Raw genomic sequence first — 21,354 nt, 5'->3', positions numbered from 1 at the left:
CACCTGTCTTATCCGTGCTCACAATCACATTGTGTTTCCTCGGTAATCTCCTTGCACATAGATGGTTTGGTGTTAGGTAATCACGTATCTCCGTTTTGTTAAACCATGGGTTAAATCAAGATCCATAAGCCAATAGTCGTCTATATGAAGTTGCTGAAATATCCCAGGCAGATCACTCTGGGGAATTTATGACATAGACAACTGTTAAATACACCTTCTTTAATATCACAGACTGTCCTTTCTGTAATTGTTATTGGCAGTCCAGTGTTATAGTGTCTGACAGCAACCTGATATATGTGCAGCCCACATCTCTCTAATGAGAAATACGGTTTGTGCAAGTTTGAATATCTCAGCAAGCCCCAACTTGTCTGAGACTTTGCTGATTAAGCATAGGTACCCATCTTAAAACAGCCCCTTACGAATTCATGACGTCACTTCCGGTTATGCCTTCTGAACTTGGAACAAATCTAGACTCGTCTGACAGCTTGCTGACTAAAATACCTACATATCCTAGCACAATCCCGTTGACATTACGTGCATGACAAAAGGAGGGTGAGGCAGGGATGTTCAGTACACTATTCAGTGTGTTATTTCATCGAAGTGTCTTGCTGTTTCCACTGTGCACGGAATAAGTTAGTATTATCGTCGGAAAATGACGAACATTTGTACTGCAAAACAAAGTTAATAGTAACGAAGTTAGCACCCGTGATCTAGGGGTAGGGTTTTCTATTAGTAATACAAACGTCTTTGGTTCCAGGTTTGGACCCTGCCACCGCTTAAATTTTGAACAAAAATCAGCATTGTCAGCCGAAGACTTCCGGCATACTGCAAATGGCGTTGTCAAAGAGGGCGAATGAGCGGACAGAGGTTCAGGGCAATCTCTTACCCATGGGGTGCGAAACTGCTCCTAAAGACGGAAGTATCAGCAATGATCAACGGCGTGAGGATGCAGAAGGCAATGGAAACCACTCCATTAAGGACACGTAACGTGTAACCACAGGAAATGTGGCCTGTAATTGAAAAAGTGTCGTGATGATCTCTCCATTGGCAAAAGATTCCGGAATAGTCCCCTATTCGGAACTCCGGGAGGGGACTGTCAAAGGGGAGACGACTATGAGAAAAAGACTGAATAACCAAAGAAAGGATAACGTCCTACGAGTCTGGGAGTGGAATATCAGAAGCCTGAATGTGACAGGGAAGTTAGAAAAGCTGTAAAGGGAAATACAAGGGCTAAATCTAGATACAATGGATCAGTGAAGTGATATGGAAAGAAGACAAGGATTTCTGCTTAGAGGAGTATAGGGTAGCATCAACAGCACCAGGAAATGGTGCAGCAAGAGTAGGATTCGTTATGAGTAGGAAGGTAGGACAGAGGGTGTGTTTGTATGTACACTTCGTGATAGGGTTGTACTCACCAGAATCGACAGCAAACCAACACCGACAACAATAACTCAAGTATACATACCGACGTCGCAAGCTGAAGATGAAGAGATAGAAAAAGTACATGAGGATACTGAACTGGTAGATCAGTACATAATTGGGACATGATAATCTAATGATCATGAGGCACTGGAATGAGGTTGTAAGGGAAGGAGTAAATGAAAGGGTTACTGGAAAATATGGTCTTGATACTAGGAATGAGAGAGGAGAAAGACTAATTGAGTTCTTTAATAAATTTCAGCTAGTAATAGCGAATACTCTTTTCAAGAATCACAAGAGAAGGAGGTATACTTGGAAAATGCGAGGAGATATGGGTAGTTTTCAATAACTTCCATGGTACTTGAGGGAGCGCAGTAGAGTTTACAAACTTTTGAGGAAGACAGAGACTGGAATACGTCCAGCAAGTAATTGAGAAGATAGGTTGCAGGTGCTACTCTGAGATGAAGAGTTTGGCACAGTAAAGAAATTCATGGTGGGTCGCATCAAACCAGTAAGATGACTGATGACTCAAAATAAAAAATAAAAATATAAAATAAAAGAAAGGAAAAGTCGATTGCCTCCTTACTGTTGTCTTCGTAGAGTTATTTCTATATTTTTACCTGTTTCATACTCAGAAAAGTGGTTTTGTGTTTTCAGTTTTATTTCGCTTAGATTGTGTGTTGTGAGTACTGCGAATCTTGTGAATGAATTATTTTGTACAATTCCACATTCATATATATATATATATATATATATATATATATATATATATATATATATATATATATATATATATATATATATATGAGAGTAGGCTGACGTTTAAGAGGTTAGTCTGGAAGAATCAATATGAAAGGAGTGGGAACCAGAAGTATTAAGAAATGAAGAGGCGCGCTTGAAGTTCTCTAAGGCTACAGATAATGCAATAAGGAATAGCTCAGTAGGCAGTCCAGTTGTAGACGAATGGACACATCTAAAAAGAGTAGTAACAGCAGTTGGACAGAAGAACATAGGTACAAAGAAGGTAACTGTGAAGAAACCATGGATGACTGAAGAAATGCTTCAGTTGATCGATGAAAGAAGAGAGTACAAAAATGTTGGGACATTCAGGAATACAGAAACATAAATCGCTGAGGAATGAAATAAATAGGAAGCGCAGCGAAGATAAGACAAAATGAATGCATGAAAAATGTGAAGAAATCGAAAAAGACATGATTGTCAGAGGATTGACTCAGAATATAGAAAAATAAAAAAAAAAAAAAACTTCATTGGACCTAAAGCGAGGGTGGTAACATTAAGAGTGCAACGGAATTCCACTGTCAAATGCGGAGGAGAGAGGTGATAGGTGGAAAGAGTACACTGAAGACCTCTATGAAAGTGAAGATTTGCCTGATGTGACAGAAAAAGAGACAGGAGGAGGTTTAGAAGAGACAGGGGATCCACTATTAGAATCGAGGGTATGTAGAGTGTATGAATCTGGCGATATACCACCTGACTTTAGAAAAAAATATCATCCACACAACTATAAAGACTGCAAAACCTGGTAAGTGTGAGAATTATCACATAATCAGCTTAACAACTTGTGCGTCCAAGTGGCGGACAAGAATAATATACAGAGGAATGGAACAGAAAATTGAAGATGTGTTAGATGACGACCAGTTTGGCTTTAGGAAAGGTAAAGGCATCAAAGAGGCAATTCTGACGCTGCAGCTGATAATGTAAGCAAGACTAAAGAAAAATCAAGGCACGTTCATATGATTTGTCGACGTGGAAAAAGCGTTCAGTAATGTAAAATGGTGCAAGATGTTCGAAATTCTGAGGAAAAATGGGGTAAGTTTTAGGGAGAGACAGGTAATATACAACATGTACAAGAGCCAAGAGGGAATAATAAGAGTGTAAGACAAAGAACGATGAGCTAGGTTTAAAAAGGGTGTAAAACAGGGATGAAGTCTTTCTCCCCTACTGTTCAATCTGTACTCCGAAGAAGCAATGATGGAAATAAAAGAAACGTCCAGGAGAGGGATGAAAGCTCAAAGTGGAAGGATATCAATGATACTATTCAGTGATGCCACTGCTATCCTCAAATAAAGTGAAGAAAAATTACACGAACTGCGGAATGGAAAGAATAGTCTAATGAGTACAGAATGTGGATTGATAGTAAATCAAAGAAAGATGAAAGTAATGAGAGGCAGCAGAAATGAGAACAGTGAGAAACTTAACATCAGTATTGATGGTCACAAAGTAGATGATGGGGAATTCTGCTACCAAGGGAACAAAATAACAAATCACGGATGGAGCAAGGAGGACATCAAAAGCAGACTAGCACTGGCACAAAGGGCATTTCTGGCCAAGAGATATCTGTTAGCATCAAACATACGCCTCAATTTGAGGAAGACATTTCTGGGATTGTACGTCTGGAGCACAGCATTCTGCGGCAGTGAAACATGGACTGTGGGAAAACCGGAACAGAAGAGTATCGAAGCATTTGAGGTGTTGTGCAGTAGATGACTGGTGGACTGGTAAGGTAGGGAATGAGGAGATTCTGTGCAGAGTTGGACAGGAAAGGAATATGTGTAAAACACTGATAAGAAGAAGGGCCAGGGTGACAGGACACCTGTTAAGACATCAGGGAATAACTTCCATGGTACTACACGGAGAGCTGTAGAGGGTAAAAACTTTAGACGAAGACATATGGTAAACAGATGAGGACGTGGGTTGCAAGTGCTACTCTGAGATGAACAGGTTGGCACAATAGAGGAATTCGTGGTGGGCCACATCAGACCAGTCAGAAGTTTGATGACTCAAACACCAAATACGTCGACTGTCTCCCTACTGGTATCTTAGTACAGTTATTATTATACTTTTACCTGTTTCATACCTGGGAAAGTGGTTTTGTATGTTAAGTTTGTAATGGTACTTGAATTACGTAACCATTACGGCATCTCAACTCAACATCTCGATACCAGCAATATTATACTGTGTTTCCGTAAAGTAGTTAACATATTTCTGAGACAACATTCAGATTTGATTTGATGAATGTAGAGATACTTTGATACATCGATATGTTTATGTTGCAATGATATTCTTATGTGTATTCTTTCTCTTGTCACTATGATCTTTGTCGTACTTGTAACTCCGATTTTTGGGCGCGTAAGCGGTTATTAGAGAGTCAAGTCTTGGACGTCATGTTGAAAAGACGCAAATTGTAGTCAGTTTATAAAATGTGAACTTTAACAGTGAGGAAGATCTTTTCAAGTATGTTTTATAATGTGATGTTTTATGTGTCACGTGATACTGCAACAAAAGTAATAAAAAGGAAGTGTAACTTCGGAGTGGTGATTACTTTTTTACTTCACCATTGTGTTAACTTTTAAAGGTTTAATCTTCAAGAATAGTTTGTGAGACACATCTACAAAACTTTTGAATATCGCATAATAAAGCCTAGGCCTCTTTGCATCCGAGCTTTGAATCATCACTTTGACCTTCGTTGTGGTAGGGTTGTTAGAAGTTGTATATCGCTTAGGTTGTATGTTGTGAGTACTTCGAATCTTGTCAATGAATTATTTTGTACACTTCCACATTCGTGTGTGCGGTTGCGTGCGTGCGTGCGTGCGTGTGTGTGTGTGTGTGTGTGTGTGTGTGTGTGTGTGTGTCTAAATTAGACAAATATTGGATGTGCAGCAGAAAAATGGATGCATTGGTGCGGGAGTTTGGGAGAGGGGCAGTGATTGTAGAGATAGCATCTAGCACTAGATGTTAGTAATGATTTAGAGCTGAGTGACTGTGAGGTGGTGGGTGACACACTTGAAATTGTGTGCCTATAGTTAATAACATTCTGTGTAGTCTATTAATCTAATAAGTATGTGATTCGCCAAGTTGGTCTGATAGTTTATGAGATGGTTTTAAGATTGTGGTAGTTTTCTTGTAGGGTGAGAAGATATTTTTTGTAGTTCATTCTTACGATATTCGTGTCTGTGTCCTTAGTGTAAATTTCTGGTGGTAATTTTGTGTTGTTGTGCCAAAAAAACATAAAAATGAGGATGCCTTCATAGCTTGTGTGGACCTGGAGCAAGTCTTCAGCATAATTCAAATGGGATGTTCTAAATCAGCCCTGACTATGCCGTGCCTAGCAGCACGTGAGCGCGATGTACAGGCAACGGGCAGGCCCAAGCTCGGCCTGTCTCGGCTTTGTTCGACCTTCCCGGAAGTATCCGTGCAGCGTGACATTTTATTTAGTATTGCGGCGCGGCATTTTTCGGTCTTCAGTTTGGCATAATCATGCGTCCAACGCTGTTTTACCCTTCGCTGTTTGTCGTGGTATGATAGAGGCTGCCCTTCCTCGACACACATTCATACACTCCAGTGAAAGTGTCTCCAGCAGAGTTCACGCCGTCATAAGGGCGAAGGTTCACTCCCTATACTAACGTCCACTAATAGATGTCCAGATAGATACATTTGATCAGAAAATGTAGCGCAACGAATAGCAGGTAGACATTCTACGCCTCTATGGAAAATCTAAGTCAGAAAAACAGTAATGACTAGCGTGCACCGCGCGGAGTGACCGCTTGGTTTGAGGTGCCATATCACGGATTGCGCGGCACCTCCCGGCGGAGGTTCGAGTCCTCCCTCGGGCATGGGTGTGTGTGTTGTTCTTAGCAGAAGTTAGTTCAATTAAGTTTAAGTGGTGTGTAGGTCTAGGGACCCAAGACCTCAGCAGTTTGGTCCCTTAAGAATTCACACACACACACACACAGGCGTGCTTTTAAAGGAAACATGTAGCTAATGTAACACCTACAACGTCTCTCGGTGTTAATAAACCAAAATAGCTCCCAAATTAGCTTCCATGCCCTCGAAATATAAATTCAGAAAATGTCCCAAGCTCTCGGATACACACGATCGAACAGCGGAGGAGTGGTACTCAAGCGTCAACTTTAGGTTACAATATCTCCGTATGTAATTAACATTTTACAATGCAACAAACGGCACTGATTACGTATTTGTTTATATGTTCAGATGTGCTAACAAAACTAACGGGGTTCATTTAAAAAAACGTAGGTTTGTGTTAAAAAACATACTTCCGTGCATTTTTGTATGGTTTGTATTAAACAATTACACTAGCCCCTCTCCTCACGTTCGGTCTGTGGAATCGGTTCGTCAGTATGTGATGTGGTTTACGAAATATATCCAGCGGTAACGTTAGGTGACTCACCCTGTATAGCTTCTGGATAAAACAGATATTTGGTCACGATACATGGAACACCTTGCTTATTAACGTTAGCTTACAAATGAAGTTACACCAGATGCGAAATACTATATAGAAGTGTACTGCACATTGTGGGAAAGTGAAAGCGTTTCAAATGCAGTGTTGGCGATGAATTTTGAAAATTAAGATGTCAAATAAAGTACGAAACGGCTAATAGCAAGAATAATTGAGGAATGAAATCTACGGAAAAACATATTTTCATCAAGAAGGGAGGGATGTACAGTGGTAACGAAACGGACTAATGAGTAAATGAAATAAATAAAGCTGATTTCATTTAAATGGTTACTGAAGTGCACAATGCACACTGAACTCACCGAAGGAACAGTTGTGTCCCAGTTGATGGCGGGAGTAACGTTGTCAATCTTGTAGACGTGATAGAGTATGACCCACGCCATCGTGAGGGACTTGACGCCATGGACGCTGCCGAAGCCCGAATTACTGATGGCTGTGAGAGAGATCCAGTTTCTGCGCACCGAGAATGCTTGCCACACTATGCCTGTAACGATAAGAAGACGAAACCCTCAGGGGGATTTATTTATTAGTATCATCTTGTTGTAAGTAATCAGTTATCCAATGTGGCTTACTACATCTGCACATACAGCGTTTGTAGTTAGCATCAAATGTAACTTTTTTCGTGTAACAGAACTTGCTTCGCCACGCCACGTTACTGTCAGCCAATATGACCTGCAACATTCGTGAATCCTCGACTCCTCTTCCTCACCCCTCCAGCTCACTGCCTGTGCCAAATGAGTGCCCAGTGGAAGCACATGCTGTGGTTATATCACATAAAACAGAATATTTTTTTATTAGTATTGTTTGGAATCCGCTTGTCAGCGAGTGTATAGCAAACTCGAAGCACAGTGTCGCAAAATATTCCATCCGTCCAAAGGATATACCATACCATCAAATATTGTCATATAAAATTGTCATTGCAATTAATTTTTAATTAAATCCCATCTGTGACCGTAACAAATAATAATTTTTCTTTTAATTTTTGACGTTTCAGAGATTTACGAAGAAAACGACGTCATACGAGATTTTGAAGACAGCTTTTAGAATTTGTAGGAAAATCCACCTCGACTGATCTTTTCGTTTTAAAATAACAGAGTTGCAAAAATGTATAATGGTATTATGATTAACATTTCAATTAGGAAATGTCTTTAGAAACTGCTAACATGCTCAGTCAGAAGACCAGTATTTTCAAATATGTCATTAAACTTTTATTTAAACTATACCTTGTACACAAGGGAGTTTGGGGATTGTGTGGTGGGCATTAACTGTTGTCTCAGGAGAACCCATGTATGAATTAGAGCATCTAGTCCTCACCATAAAGGGTGTCCATACGCAGCTGTCGAATAAGGTGGATGAATAAATGTTGTTTTGGTGTGACATGATTAAAGTGATACGGGTTTCATCCACTGATTGAACTCGTATACAGGCAATGATGTTGCCTCTTATTCATTGTGTGGACCAGTAATGCAAACAAAGTGAGAATATGACTTCGCTGACCAGTTTAACAACTGAGGTCGTGGTATTACGTTCTACTTGTGAATATTATCATTAGTTTGACTAATTTGAATGTTGTTAATGTCCTGAAATCATGACATTAGGAGACGTAATTTCAGAATGCACTAATAACTGTTGTCTGGTAGTCTGTCAGTAGGCATTATTTTCTTAGACAGTGCACTAACAACTTTTTTTTTCTTTACATTTCCTGTAATATTTATCCTTTTTCAACAACTCTACTTAATAATTGTTCATTCTCAATTGTTTCTGTCCAACTTCTCTTATATAAGTAACATTTCTTGTACGAAGTTAATTACTATTAGTACGAATTCGATATGAACTTAAGAATGAAGCCTTACAGAATGGCACTGGTGTAAAAAATCATTCTCGGACTTGTTGCCATGCCAGTTACCTCAGACGTCTTCATTAATTCGGTGGCTCAACTTTTAGAATAGTAAGTACAGGATGGCAAAAATAAAACTGGTCTGGAAAATATTTACAACTAGCTTCTCCACCGGCTTCACCTGTGTATGTGTCCAACACATATGTTGAACACACCTCGTCCTACCCCTCTCTGGGTCCACCAATTCCTCCCTGTGTCTGTCCATCACATCTTTCCGCCTCTGTCTCTCTATCTCCTCCTCTCCACCGATTCTGACAACTAAACCTGGAGAAATCGCCTTCATTGACATAGCTTGGCCATACCCTCAAGGAAGGGAAGATGTTAAATGACTGCTTCCCTCGCTTCGGAAAGCGAATGCCATATTGTCCGATAAAGCTTCGAATTTTACTGGGCGAGTTTTGTGAGCATAACATCTAGCAGATTTTAATTTTACGTTTCCACCCGGAAAGTAATTGTACAGAAAAAATTTACAGAAATTCAACCGTTTTGCTCGAACCCATACTCCGCATAAACAAAGTGTGTTGACTTCATCACCCTCTTTGAGGAAATCGATCTTCCACATCTTTCCAAGGACACACACCAAAAGAGATTATGTTAAACAAAGTAGAGAGAAATGAGTGGGTGGCTCCACTTCCACTCGCCCCAAGAAGTGACATCTCGTGGGAAGAAAAAACACCTAAGTGATTGTGTCTTTGAATGCTAGGGCTGTGACACGAATGAGAGCGAATGATAAAAAGCTAGGCCGAAAGCAATCGTTTGATCTAGACTAGATGGTGCTTCCTAGATCGCGTCCTAAGTCATCTGTTCTCAAGAAACGGAACAACAAGTGTCAGTTATTGTGTACTGGCTCGTACCGTATTGTGAAAATTCTCCACGAAGGATGTTTTCTCCTGTCACATACGAATTCTTGTGAAGCTGATGGGCTTGAGTACTACAGAGATCTAAGAAAATTTCTAAAGTAGAGATTTATTTCAATGTTGCTTGTAGTTATGCCTGTACTTGTTTCATTTGCGAAGTATTGTATAGTGTTTTTGGATACGTGTATGTCAATGTAAATATGTAAGAACGCTTGACATCTTATCAAACAATCCTTGATTGAGATAGCTTTTTGCTCGAATGTACGTAATGTTAATAAGGCTTATGCAAATCCGTGAATTATTCGCTTAAACGATGCCACACTTTATGATAATCTATGGTGTACTAGAATGCTGATTCATGTTTTGATAATTGTGTCCTGTACACACTGATTTGTGCCTCCTGGTCTACAGTTTTACGTAATGGTAAATAGTAAACTGACAGTTAGTGATTGTGGGTGTGGATCCTCTCTTTAACTGTCTCACTAATCAGCGATATTTCATTGCAATTACCTATTCGTGGATGACTTTCTGTACTTGAAGCATGTCCCATAAGGACATTCATGACCAGTAATTACATGGACTACTCATTGTAGCACACATAGACGTAGCATTGGTTGCTATCCTACAAGTTTCTCTGAGGTACAGATCTCTATAATCAGACTGTATGTAGCAATTTTAAAATTTATTAACTAAACACATCAGTGGAAGTAATCTGTAGTGTCTAATTAGTAACACAAATTTAAATTCTATGATTTTTGGGTTGGATTAAATGTACTTTATGACATGTTTTTTCAAATGTATTTTTATTAAAGCTTTGTATGTATTTGTTTTTTGTCTATGTCCTGAACAGTATGCAGAATATGAGTTACTGGGTAGATGTTTAAAGTGCGTCATGTAACATTAGTTTCTGGGACATTGCGATGTTGGCATTCGCATTTACGAGCTTTGTTGTTTTTCTGGCAATGGTCGCGTACAGTAGTGATGTTTACCCACCCTGCCTGATCTCGATCAGGTGATGATGTACTGTGAATCCTTGGGCACTATAATCCTGTGTTCCTGCAGATAGTGAACTTTTCACAAACACTATCATAAATGAAAAGCTTGTGTGACGAGCTTAGAAGTTTTGAGAACTTACGAGTCGCCTGGCTGCGAACGGTAGCCGACGGTCTCAGACTCAGCTGTGAACATGATTGTTGACAGAACGTGTGCATTCTTAAATCCTAAAACTTTCTGCGAGGAGTGTATGCTATATATGGATACTCGAGGAGTGCTTGTGGCGTCACTTTCATTATGAGTGTGAGTTTAAGAGAGCTTTCTGCTCTATCAAGCACCCTTATTTATTTAGGTTAAACGTATTGAACGCTAATAATTGTTGAGCCAGTAGAAGGGCTTTATAGTACCAGCTTATAGATGGTGCAGCGGGTCGTGATCAAGTTTTGTATAGAGCACGAATTTGTTTGCCGTGAGAGGCATCAGTTCACAACATAGCGCTGGTAGCATTGTGCGAATGAGTCTTAAGCACTGATGCTGCGATTTGACTTTGTTTCATGATTCTGTGAAGTACTCAGCAAAGAGTTGGCAACACTTTACTCTTCTGACATGCACGTGCGCACTCGTAACACATTGGCTCCGCATACCGCCACTATGATGACGATGTGGGTGGAGGGGCTGCTTGCGGTCATCAACCAGACGCTCCCTCAATGCAGGCGTTTCTCGGCGGGTGCACAGGATATATAAACAACGAGTGTACATTGAGTTTATATAACCTAAACAAATTCTTATAAAGCACTAAGCCAGATGACCCTGAGCCTTCTTTGGTATTGCACAAATTCATTTTCTGTGAAGATTTCAGCACAGCACAATATGAGAAAGCCTCGGGTCGACTTTGCTTCTGTATAAGTTCATACACTTTTTGTGAACCACTGACGGAGGACTGCAAGTCGACTCTGAGTTTGTATTAATTCACCTTTCTTTAAACGAAACTCCTAATCCATCGACGAAGGACATTGAGTCTACATTGTGTGTGTGTAACTTCAACATTTTCTTTAGACCATCGCTGATCGTCGATTCATGAAGACATCAAGTCCACTTAGCATTGTATCGAGTCAAATATCTAAAAATTGTTACGATTTGAATCACAATTAATCCATGATTCGTTCTATGCAGACTTAAGATATGAAATTATTGAAATCTGCTACACCATATGTAATTCACAAATGAGCAAGTCTTTGTTTGTCATTTGTTTGAAGCACTCTGTATTTCCGTGAAAATTCTGTTCACTAGAAGCTGTGACTGATCCATGGATCCTTATTTTTACCTATAAAGATGCAAATACTTTAAAAACTGGAAATGAATAATAATTTTCTGTAGCAATCGCTATATGTGTAAATAAGTGATCAACTTCGTTGTGTGATTCTACTATCTGTAATGCTTCCTGAGTTTCTTACTATACATGTATATTTAATCATTACTGAATGCCGTTACGTACTGAATGTATTTTGTAAGATGAAAGCGATGCAAGTAATGGTACAATGGTTCTCATCCTAACGCGGTCGAAGACCTAAAGGTATTCGGTATTTTTACTCTATTTTACTCTATTTACTCTATTACTCTATTTACTCAAACCGGCATTTTTACTCTATTTTTAACATTATTTTACTTCTGTTCCAAAGATATTCGATATTAAATATAACTAACACTCAAATAAAAATTTGATACAGTATTTAGCAAAAATTTCAGATGAAGTTTATCACTGAAATCAGCATACAGTGTGATTAAGTACAGTCACTGCTCTGGTGGCAATACTGATTGGCTTTCAGTGAGGTTATTAGCCTCGCTTCTGTTTGTGGCAGTCGTTCGTGTCCACTGACCTGATGAAAGATCATGGGAATCAGTGATACTGGGAGGCCGATACCTCACCAACTCTTGGAGAAATTGTGTGAGGCAGTTCTTGAAGAGGTCCCGAACGCTCACCAGTATGTGGCAAGAATGGAAAATCTGATATCCTACCTTTACGACCAGAATAACAAATGATATATTCTAGCAAGACAATGAAATACCCCACACAACAGAATCACTGAGAAATGTACAGATATTTGACTGGTCTGTCTGCTCCTCTGATCTGCCATTGTGTAGCATGTCTGGGGAGCAATGGAAAGACATATACTTTCATACCAACCTCCAGATAGCAGTCTACAAGAACTGAAGTAGGATGAGTTTCAGGCACCAAAAATAATTCCTCAGTATTTCATTCGGAAGCTATTTGCTTCCGTTTCATAACCAATACAAGAGTATACTCATTTAATATCAGTTGTGAGATGAACATCTGCCCATGGTATGATAAATTCAGATTCGTGTAACCCTGTACATTTCTGTCAGCATATTTATTCTTGTTCGATCGATCAGAAGTTCTGACGCCTGACAGACCAGATTTTTAAAGAAGGAAGGAAGACAAGGATTTACCGCCCCATCGACGACGAGGTCAGTAGCGATAGAGCACAAGCTCAGATTGATGAAGGATGGTGTGGGTAATGAATGTTCTCGTTTTCAAAGAAACCAGCCCAACACTTGCCGAAATAATTTTTAAGAAAATATGGATGGCAAGGTGGATATTTCAATCGCCACGCTCCCGATTGCGAGGCCATCGGGTTCTAAATGTGTGATAATATAATCGGCAATCAAAATGCTCCGTTTGAGGGCGTTGCTGCAGTGTATATGCAACGTAGCGTGATTCAGATGCAGGTACATAATCACCGACATGTAGCAAGGGTCTGGCGTGGCATTTGTGTCTTTCTGGCATGCGTGCAGTAAAAGTGGAAACACGAACTTTGACGACGTTGTTATCAAATGCGTCCAAACAGAACCATCAGGCTGTTATTATTTTCTTGGCTGCCGAAAGACTAACACCGGTAGACATCCATCAGAGAATGATGAACATATTAGAGCATTACAAGTTTTGGAAAGCACCATTGTCGAATGATGCACCAAATTCCGTGCTGGTCGTGGTTTCACACAAGACGCTGGTCGTTCCAGGAGGCCAGCCTCATCTAATACGGATTAGTGGGAGAAACCTGAGCACTCCCCCCCCCTCCCCCCCCCCCCCCCTATAGTCCTCATCTCTCCCCATGCGATTATCATGCCTTCGGTTCCTTAAGAAAGGCCTTGAAGGATCGAAAATTCCCACCAGATGAGGACTTGCAGCAGGCAGTTATGCACTATTTACACAGTAGGCCGTGGTGTTTTACCAAATGGATATCTTCAGCCTGAAGCTTCAATTCTTACGGCAATTTTGCCTGAGGACTGTATCGGCTTTGAACAGAAAATTTTCTGATCGGCAATTATGTTTATATGAACTGTACATGCTTCATATAGGAGATAAATGGAACTCTAGATGAAATTCATCAGTGTGATTACCTTTCTTCAGTTGATTGCTCTTTGACGTGACGATGTCACAGACTGTAGAAGCGATGAGGACGACTGCCACCACGACCATGGCTCCTCTGGAACACAGTGTCGAAAGTAAGGTAACCTGAAATGACATTCTAAAAGAGAGAGAAATTCGTTAGTTCAGTTAATGTTCGAAACTAGGAAAGCGACTCATCATATCTTCTGCTTCAGTTCTAATACTGTCTGGTGTTAACTGAATGTAGATTTCAGTCGAAATATTCTTCAGCATGGCCAGTGGAAGCAAAACAGAAGGATACCAGCACCGCATCTGCTGTCAAAAACGTTTTACAACGATATGAAGAACGCAAGACCGGAATCCCAACAAAATGAGAAGATGTAACATTACAAGCGACAAGTCCCGTAAGAATTATGAGTATACAGTTGATATGTTTGTGTCTGGCACGTTCCCATAATATGGCTTGGGTGGGTGAGCTGGGTTTTTACGGCTGGACAGAGTGACCGTTAGGTAATGGCAAGGGTTTTCGTGACGTAGGTGTTAGGCATCAGGTAGCAGCGGTTGGCAATTTGGAAATCCCAGTAATGGGGGAACTCAGGTGGCATACCTGCTGAATGAGTTAAGATGACCAAGTGAGTGTATAAAATGAAAACCTAACATATTCACTGAAATACCAAAACAGATTACAGACATGCAACGAAACCTCTAAAGACAATGTCTGATTCACGATTGTGAAATGAGCTCACTAAAATTAATACCCTGCATATAAAATTATTATTAACAAAGTTATTAACACTTCTAATTATAATTTCTTATAAAGTCTGGAACTAATGAAGCAGCCACGTAATGTATATGTACAATACATCATTTGAAAGCTCTTGATACCAGCAATGGAGAGAACATGTCACTATTACTGATAAAAAAATAGGTAAACAGCTATAAACTATTTATAGAATAACATGGAAAAAGGTACATAAGCTAGAACTTCGCTGTTAGCAGTAACTGTGAATAGGTTTCCAATGGATGATGTACACAGCCCATCAGATGCCAATTTTTATTGTCTTTTGTCTTGGTCCCGGTTTTGACACCGCTAAGGGTATCTTCATCTTCTGAAAAGGTCGTGAAATTCCTACCTGCCCAGATATCCAAGGCTGCAACCAAATATACTCCTCAAAAAAAGTTTTGGATCACCCCAGTTCCCAGAACTTTTGAAGATAGACGTTGACTGTGGATATTGTATCACAGACACAGTCCCTTTGACTATTCAAAGACGTCACTAAACCCGCCCAAAGATGTAAACAACCATGCATGAACAGCACCTATTAGACGGAGGGAGTCCGACAGCCGATCAGTTACAGTCATTTCACCACGAAGGAGGTACATGGCTCGTGTTGTCTGTAGTTCAACCATGCCTAGACAGTCAATACCTTCTAGGCTCTCAACAAGGGAAGTGTCCAGGCGTCTCGGAGTGAAGAAAAGAGATGTTGTTCGGATATGGAGGAGATACAGAGAGACAGGAACTGTCGATCACATGCCTCGCTCAGACCGCCCAGGAGCTACTACTGCAGTGGATGACCACTACCTACGGAGGAACCCTGACAGCAACGCCACCATGTTGAATAATGCTTTTCGTGCAGCCACAGGACGCCGTGTTACGACTCAAACTGTGTGCAATAGGTTGCATGATGCGCAACTTTACTCCCGGCGTCCACGGCGTGGTCCATCTTTGCAACCACGACACCAGGCAGCGCAGTACAGATGTGCCCAACAACATGCCTAATGGACCGCTCACGATTGGCATCACGTTCTCTTCATCGATGAGTATCGCATTGCCGTCAACCAGACAATCGTTGGAGACGTGCTTTGAGGCAACCCGGCCAGGCTGAACGACTTAGACACGCTGTCCAGCGAGTGCAGCAAGGTGGAGGTACTCCGCTGGTGGTCATGGAAGGCGCCGTAATGGTTGTACCGTACGTGAATGCCATCCTCCCACCAACAGTGCAATCATATCTGCAGCATATTGGCGAGGCATTCGTCTTCATGGAGGACAATTTGCGCCCCCATCGTGCACATCTTGTGAATGGCTTCCTTGAGGATGACGACATCGCTCGACTAGAATGGCCAGCATGTTCTCTAGACATGAACTCTATCGAACATGCCAGGGATAGATTGAAAAGTGCTGTTTATGGACGACGTGACCCATCAACCACTCTGAGGGATCTACGCCGAATCGCTGTTGAAGAGTGGGACAATCCCATCCAATGATCTCAGGAAATATTATATCTATTTAGACATATTTAGATATTTGAATGTATGTAAAATAGTAATTTGACTGGCATGGGGCTGCAGCGCCCAGGAGTATAAGTACACTAGTTTTAGGTGCAGCTCCAGATGTGACGAACAAAGTTAATAAATCTGATTGTTGCTATGAAATTTAGAATGAATATTAGAACATGAGATTGCAAAATAACCAGTAGTATTTAATATATATTTCAGAATGTAGAAACATTATTTTAGTATCTGTACAACCTATGACAATACCATGAACTGTCACTGCTGACGTGAATGTGGCTACTAGGTGGCCTGGCTACAAGCTGTGAAGCTGAAATCTGGAAGAGGGAAACGAATCTCGATGTGCAAGACAATCCATCTGGAGCAGAGAGTCTGAGCACTACATAGAGAATGAAGATGGAGGAAAACACTACACATCACGAGCATGGGCGACTGACAACTGAGCACAGGGAAACAAAGCACAGTGCGAGGCAAATGTTCAGTCTACAGGGATTGATATGAGCATTAGGAACGCCACACAAGATCTGTTTCCACTAGTAGGTCTAGGTAAACGCATGGGTCAGAGGCTCTATCCATGCCATGTTTGGCACACGCCCACTGCAGTGCCAACGCTGCTTGCTCCATTGGTCTGAGGGGGGAGGGGGGAGGAAGAATATTAAGTAGGCTGGAGTAGCAACAGATCAACTGGCACTGGTAGGGAAGAGGACTCTGCCACTGGCGAGTGTGGGGAAGAGGACACTGGTGCGAATTCTAGGACTCTGCATCGGCCCCACTTATATCCTATTCTGTTGTCGTAGGTAGGACAGCAGGGGGCGCTTAGGGGACACCAGCGGATGAACTGTTCATTGGAACAATGTCACAACCGACTCCACTGACTAGCTAGCTTGCAAATGATGGTGTCGGAGATCCTACAGGTCCTGGACGCAACTTAATGGGATGATGGATCAACTTCCCTCGACCGATTTTCACCACAAACAACTGACACCCACCCACTCAGCCACACACACACACACACACACACACACACACACACACACACACACACACAACCACACCATGATGTCTGCTGCAGTCAGGGAGGGAGGGAAGGAGTGGGGGGACTGCCTCTCAGGAGCGGCATCCTGCCTGAGGCTGCATAGTCACATACTGCGTCTGGCTAGAGTGGGTATATTATCCATCTAATGCCCTGCACAACCCCACCAATAACCTCGTCAGTGTACAGAACTATGGTCTGGCTAGTGCGCTGTGCGCCGGCCGCGGTGGTCTAGCGGTTCTAGGCGCTCAGTTCGGAACCGCGCGACTGCTACGGTCGCAGGTTCGAATACTGCCTGGGGCATGGATGTGTGTGATGTCCTTAGGTTAGTTAGGTTTAAGTAGTTCTAAGTTCTAGGGGACTGATGACCATAGATGTTAAGTCCCATAGTGCTCAGAGCCATTTGAACCATTAGTGCGCTGTGCCACTCCACACCATGTAAAACCATGTTCACATAAGGTGCTACAGTCTTCTAGCCGCTTAGTATACTATACCACTATACCACTCCATGTTAAATAGCGTTCAGGTACAGCACCATAGCACTAGTGCACTGTACCAATCCACCCAAAACCGCGCTCAAGTACAGCGCTATACTCTACCATTTACTTAATGCGCACTACCACCTGTAGGTAAATTGACTGGTGTGCAAGTAAGTCTGCCACACTCTCAAGAGCGAGGAAAGTTTACAAGTTGTGTTCTGTCTGCATACAATTTTAATTGACTACCTGTAAACTATGTGGAGATTCTGACTATTGAATCCAACAATGTTGATATAAGTTTTATACAGAAGTTTTACATTAAAGCAAGAGAAACATGTTTTTCACAATCTAGGACATTAATCTCCACAATACCATCAAATATAGATATTGCCCAGTCGGGTCTGGTTCCCACAAACAATGTCATGTCACAAGGAATAAGGAAAAGAACCAATGTGTCGAACAACCTAAGCCACTCCCTATTAAGAAAATATCTCCCGTAAGTACAGTTAATGTACTGTGTGTATGAGTAACAAAACTGGAAATGAATGACACTGAAGTCAAGAAACAAAAACCGGAGTATGTGGCGGAGACAACTGCCATAAAGGAAGAATATAAACTGCAATTGGAAAAAGAAATAACTATTGAAGCTTTGTGAAAAGGTTTACATATCGCTTTAAACACAATGTGTGTAGAAATCTGGCTACGTCTGTGGAATATAAAATATCCACATTTACAGTAAATAGCACTGGAAATTGGCCACGCGCTGGAGTGCTGGCCGAAATCAATGGAATCAAGAATGTCTACTACCTTGAAGGATACATGAACAATTTTTTAATAAAGCGCCATTCCCATTTGGACTGGCTTAAAAATCTTGTTATATTATATCTAAAAGTGACGAACAGATATTTGTGCACCTAGCAACAGAACAGCCATTTGCGGAGTTTAAAAGCCATTGAATGTATATAATTTATGGACTAATGGACACTCGTTTGGAAAAACTGTAAACTTTAAGTTCTGTACAGAAATTCCGCAAGAATGTGTAGGGGAAGAGCTATTGGCGTACACGCAGGAAGATGGGAGTGCTTTAACAATAGAGTCATGGAGGAAATAAAAGGTAAAATTAAAATCTCCGAATGTTGTCGTCTAGAAGAACTGTAAGAAGGAACAGAGCTAATTACTAAAGATATAAAGGTGATAGCTTATAGGAACAAGAATAGACACGTATTAGATTTCGAGAACATACCGTCTTTGTCCTGTCAAATTACTGGACAGAGACAGAAATATCTGCTTCAGGTGTGAGTTTAAGTTATGTTAAAAATTAAGCTAGATCTTATTAAAACTACATCCAGGAAACATAAACAATGGGTTGTTTTCCAGGTGCAAATGTATGTGAAGAAATTAATAAAGATTTTGTGCGAGAGTATTTGTTTTTCTTATTCGCTAACTGCTAAAAATTCTATGACAGTTCCTGTTTACAATGATTTACGTTCCCGTATTTCCGAAGGGAGAATGACCTTGAAACACAGCTCAAAATATGTTGCTGAAATCGTAGTGACCCCCCTTTTCATACCTTTATGAGCTTATTGTCAGCTGCAATCCGGACATTAACACGCATAGAACCATTTGTGGTTAAATGATATGCACTGTTGAGGAGTAACATCGATTCGACGGCTCAACACTGCATAGTCACTGTCACCAATAATGTGCGCTCACATTGAATCGTGACAAAATGTCACGGTTGGTTCTCTGCGTTTCCTCCTTGTCTGTAGCGAATTCCTTCTGAAATTCCCTCTTCGCGCTCTGCAGTTTCCTTATCCTGTGGCGTTGCTGCGGCCGACTTCCTGCCGGGTTTGCGAGAGAGCGTCGGTCTGGAGCAGGGACTCTAATTGCGGACGTCTGAGAGCGTACAGGAGGCCACGCCGTTTTGTTGATGTTTGGCGTGACTCGTGTCAGGCGTGATGCATCGTTAAGACCTCGATAGCAGCCAATGTTACTGCCTTGGTCGCAAATGGATCAAAGGGGATGAGGCCTGGTTGTCCATTGAAACTCCTACCCTGCGGATGTGATCGGACTTAAAGTAAGACGTTTTGACCATTATTTTGCGTTATTTGCAAGCAATAGGGGACTCGACGTCACCAGTAATTCGGCGAAGATTACTTGTTTTGTCGGTGTGTAAATGACTGAACAAGGAGCAGTTTATTTAATGTCCACTTTATGCTCGTGCTCTGCGTGTGATTTTTGCGAGAGTAAAGCCACCTTTGACCACTGATTTTGAGGGCATCGTCAAATACTGACTTTCAGTTAATTAGCTGCATTCATCCTTTTCCTCGTCACGACGCGAGTTAAATGTCAAAGTAGAATAACTTGCTATCTCATTTGCGTGGCTTCAATAACAGAGCCTAACCTGTTACCTAATTAAGGCTTCTGGTAAACAAAGGTTTTTAAGTATGTTGTTTTAAAATATTATCTGAAATATGTCAATGATTTATGTTGCGCTAGATGACTCTGGGATATGAACGGATGTGCTGGCACGTCTGCCGTGTAAAGGAATCCTGCTAGTTTTGATTACCTTCTGACCAGGGTCCTTGCTCGACGCTTGTCTTTAAATACGCCGCTAACCTGGTTAGCTTATGTTATGGCTATTTTAATCACTGCTCAATAGTTCAACATAGTTTGTCGGCCATCAGAAGCCTTGTTTGTGTTATTTATTCCTGTATTCTAGTCAATCTACACTCCTGGAAATGGAAAAAAGAACACATTGACACCGGTGTGTCAGACCCACCATACTTGCTCCGGACACTGCGAGAGGGCTGTACAAGCAATGATCACACGCACGGCACAGCGGACACACCAGGAACCGCGGTGTTGGCCGTCGAATGGCGCTAGCTGCGCAGCATTTGTGCACCGCCGTCAGTGTCAGCCAGTTTGCCGTGGCATACGGAGCTCCATCGCAGTCTTTAACACTGGTAGCATGCCGCGACAGCGTGGACGTGAACCGTATGTGCAGTTGACGGACTTTGAGCGAGGGCGTATAGTGGGCATGCGGGAGGCCGGGTGGACGTACCGCCGAATTGCTCAACACGTGGGGCGTGAGGTCTCCACAGTACATCGATGTTGTCGCCAGTGGTCGGCGGAAGGTGCACGTGCCCGTCGACCTGGGACCGGACCGCAGCGACGCACGGATGCACGCCAAGACCGTAGGATCCTACGCAGTGCCGTAGGGGACCGCACCGCCACTCCCCAGCAAATTAGGGACACTGTTGCTCCTGGGGTATCAGCGAGGACCATTCGCAACCGTCTCCATGAAGCTGGGCTACGGTCCCGCACACCGTTAGGCCGTCTTCCGCTCACGCCTCCAGTGGTGTCGCGACAGGCGTGAATGGAGGGACGAATGGAGACGTGTCGTCTTCAGCGATGAGAGTCGAATCTGCCTTGGTGCCAATGATGGTCGTATGTGTGTTTGGCGCCGTGCAGGTGAGCGCCACAATGAGGACTGCATACGACCGAGGCACACAGGGCCAACACCCGGCATCATGGTGTGGGGAGCGATCTCCTACACTGGCCGTACACCACTGGTGATCGTCGAGGGGACACTGAATAGTGCACGGTACATCCAAACCGTCATCGAACCCATCGTCTACCATTCCTAGACCGGCAAGGGAACTTGCTGTTCCAACAGGACAATGCACGTCCGCATGTA

General features: G+C 42.0%; 1 protein-coding gene across 1 annotated transcript in view; it reads right to left on the bottom strand.

Moving 5' to 3' along the window:
* LOC124805647 (nose resistant to fluoxetine protein 6-like) overlaps window positions 1-13,981 on the bottom strand; it is a 179,796-nt gene extending 165,815 nt beyond the window's left edge. The window contains exons 1-2 of the mRNA XM_047266213.1: window positions 13,862-13,981; window positions 6,997-7,178 (exon numbers count right to left, since the gene is read on the bottom strand). Of these exons, the coding sequence (XP_047122169.1) occupies window positions 6,997-7,178; window positions 13,862-13,940 (261 nt within the window). The 5' untranslated portion in view covers window positions 13,941-13,981. The remainder of the gene's footprint in view (window positions 1-6,996; window positions 7,179-13,861) is intronic.
* Window positions 13,982-21,354: the final 7,373 nt, after the last annotated feature.

This window comes from Schistocerca piceifrons, chromosome 7, assembly GCF_021461385.2.
Source record: "Schistocerca piceifrons isolate TAMUIC-IGC-003096 chromosome 7, iqSchPice1.1, whole genome shotgun sequence".
NCBI lineage: Eukaryota > Metazoa > Arthropoda > Insecta > Orthoptera > Acrididae > Schistocerca > Schistocerca piceifrons.
The sequence above is the reverse complement of the archived record's forward strand: the minus strand, read 5'-3'. Positions and strand labels throughout refer to the sequence as shown.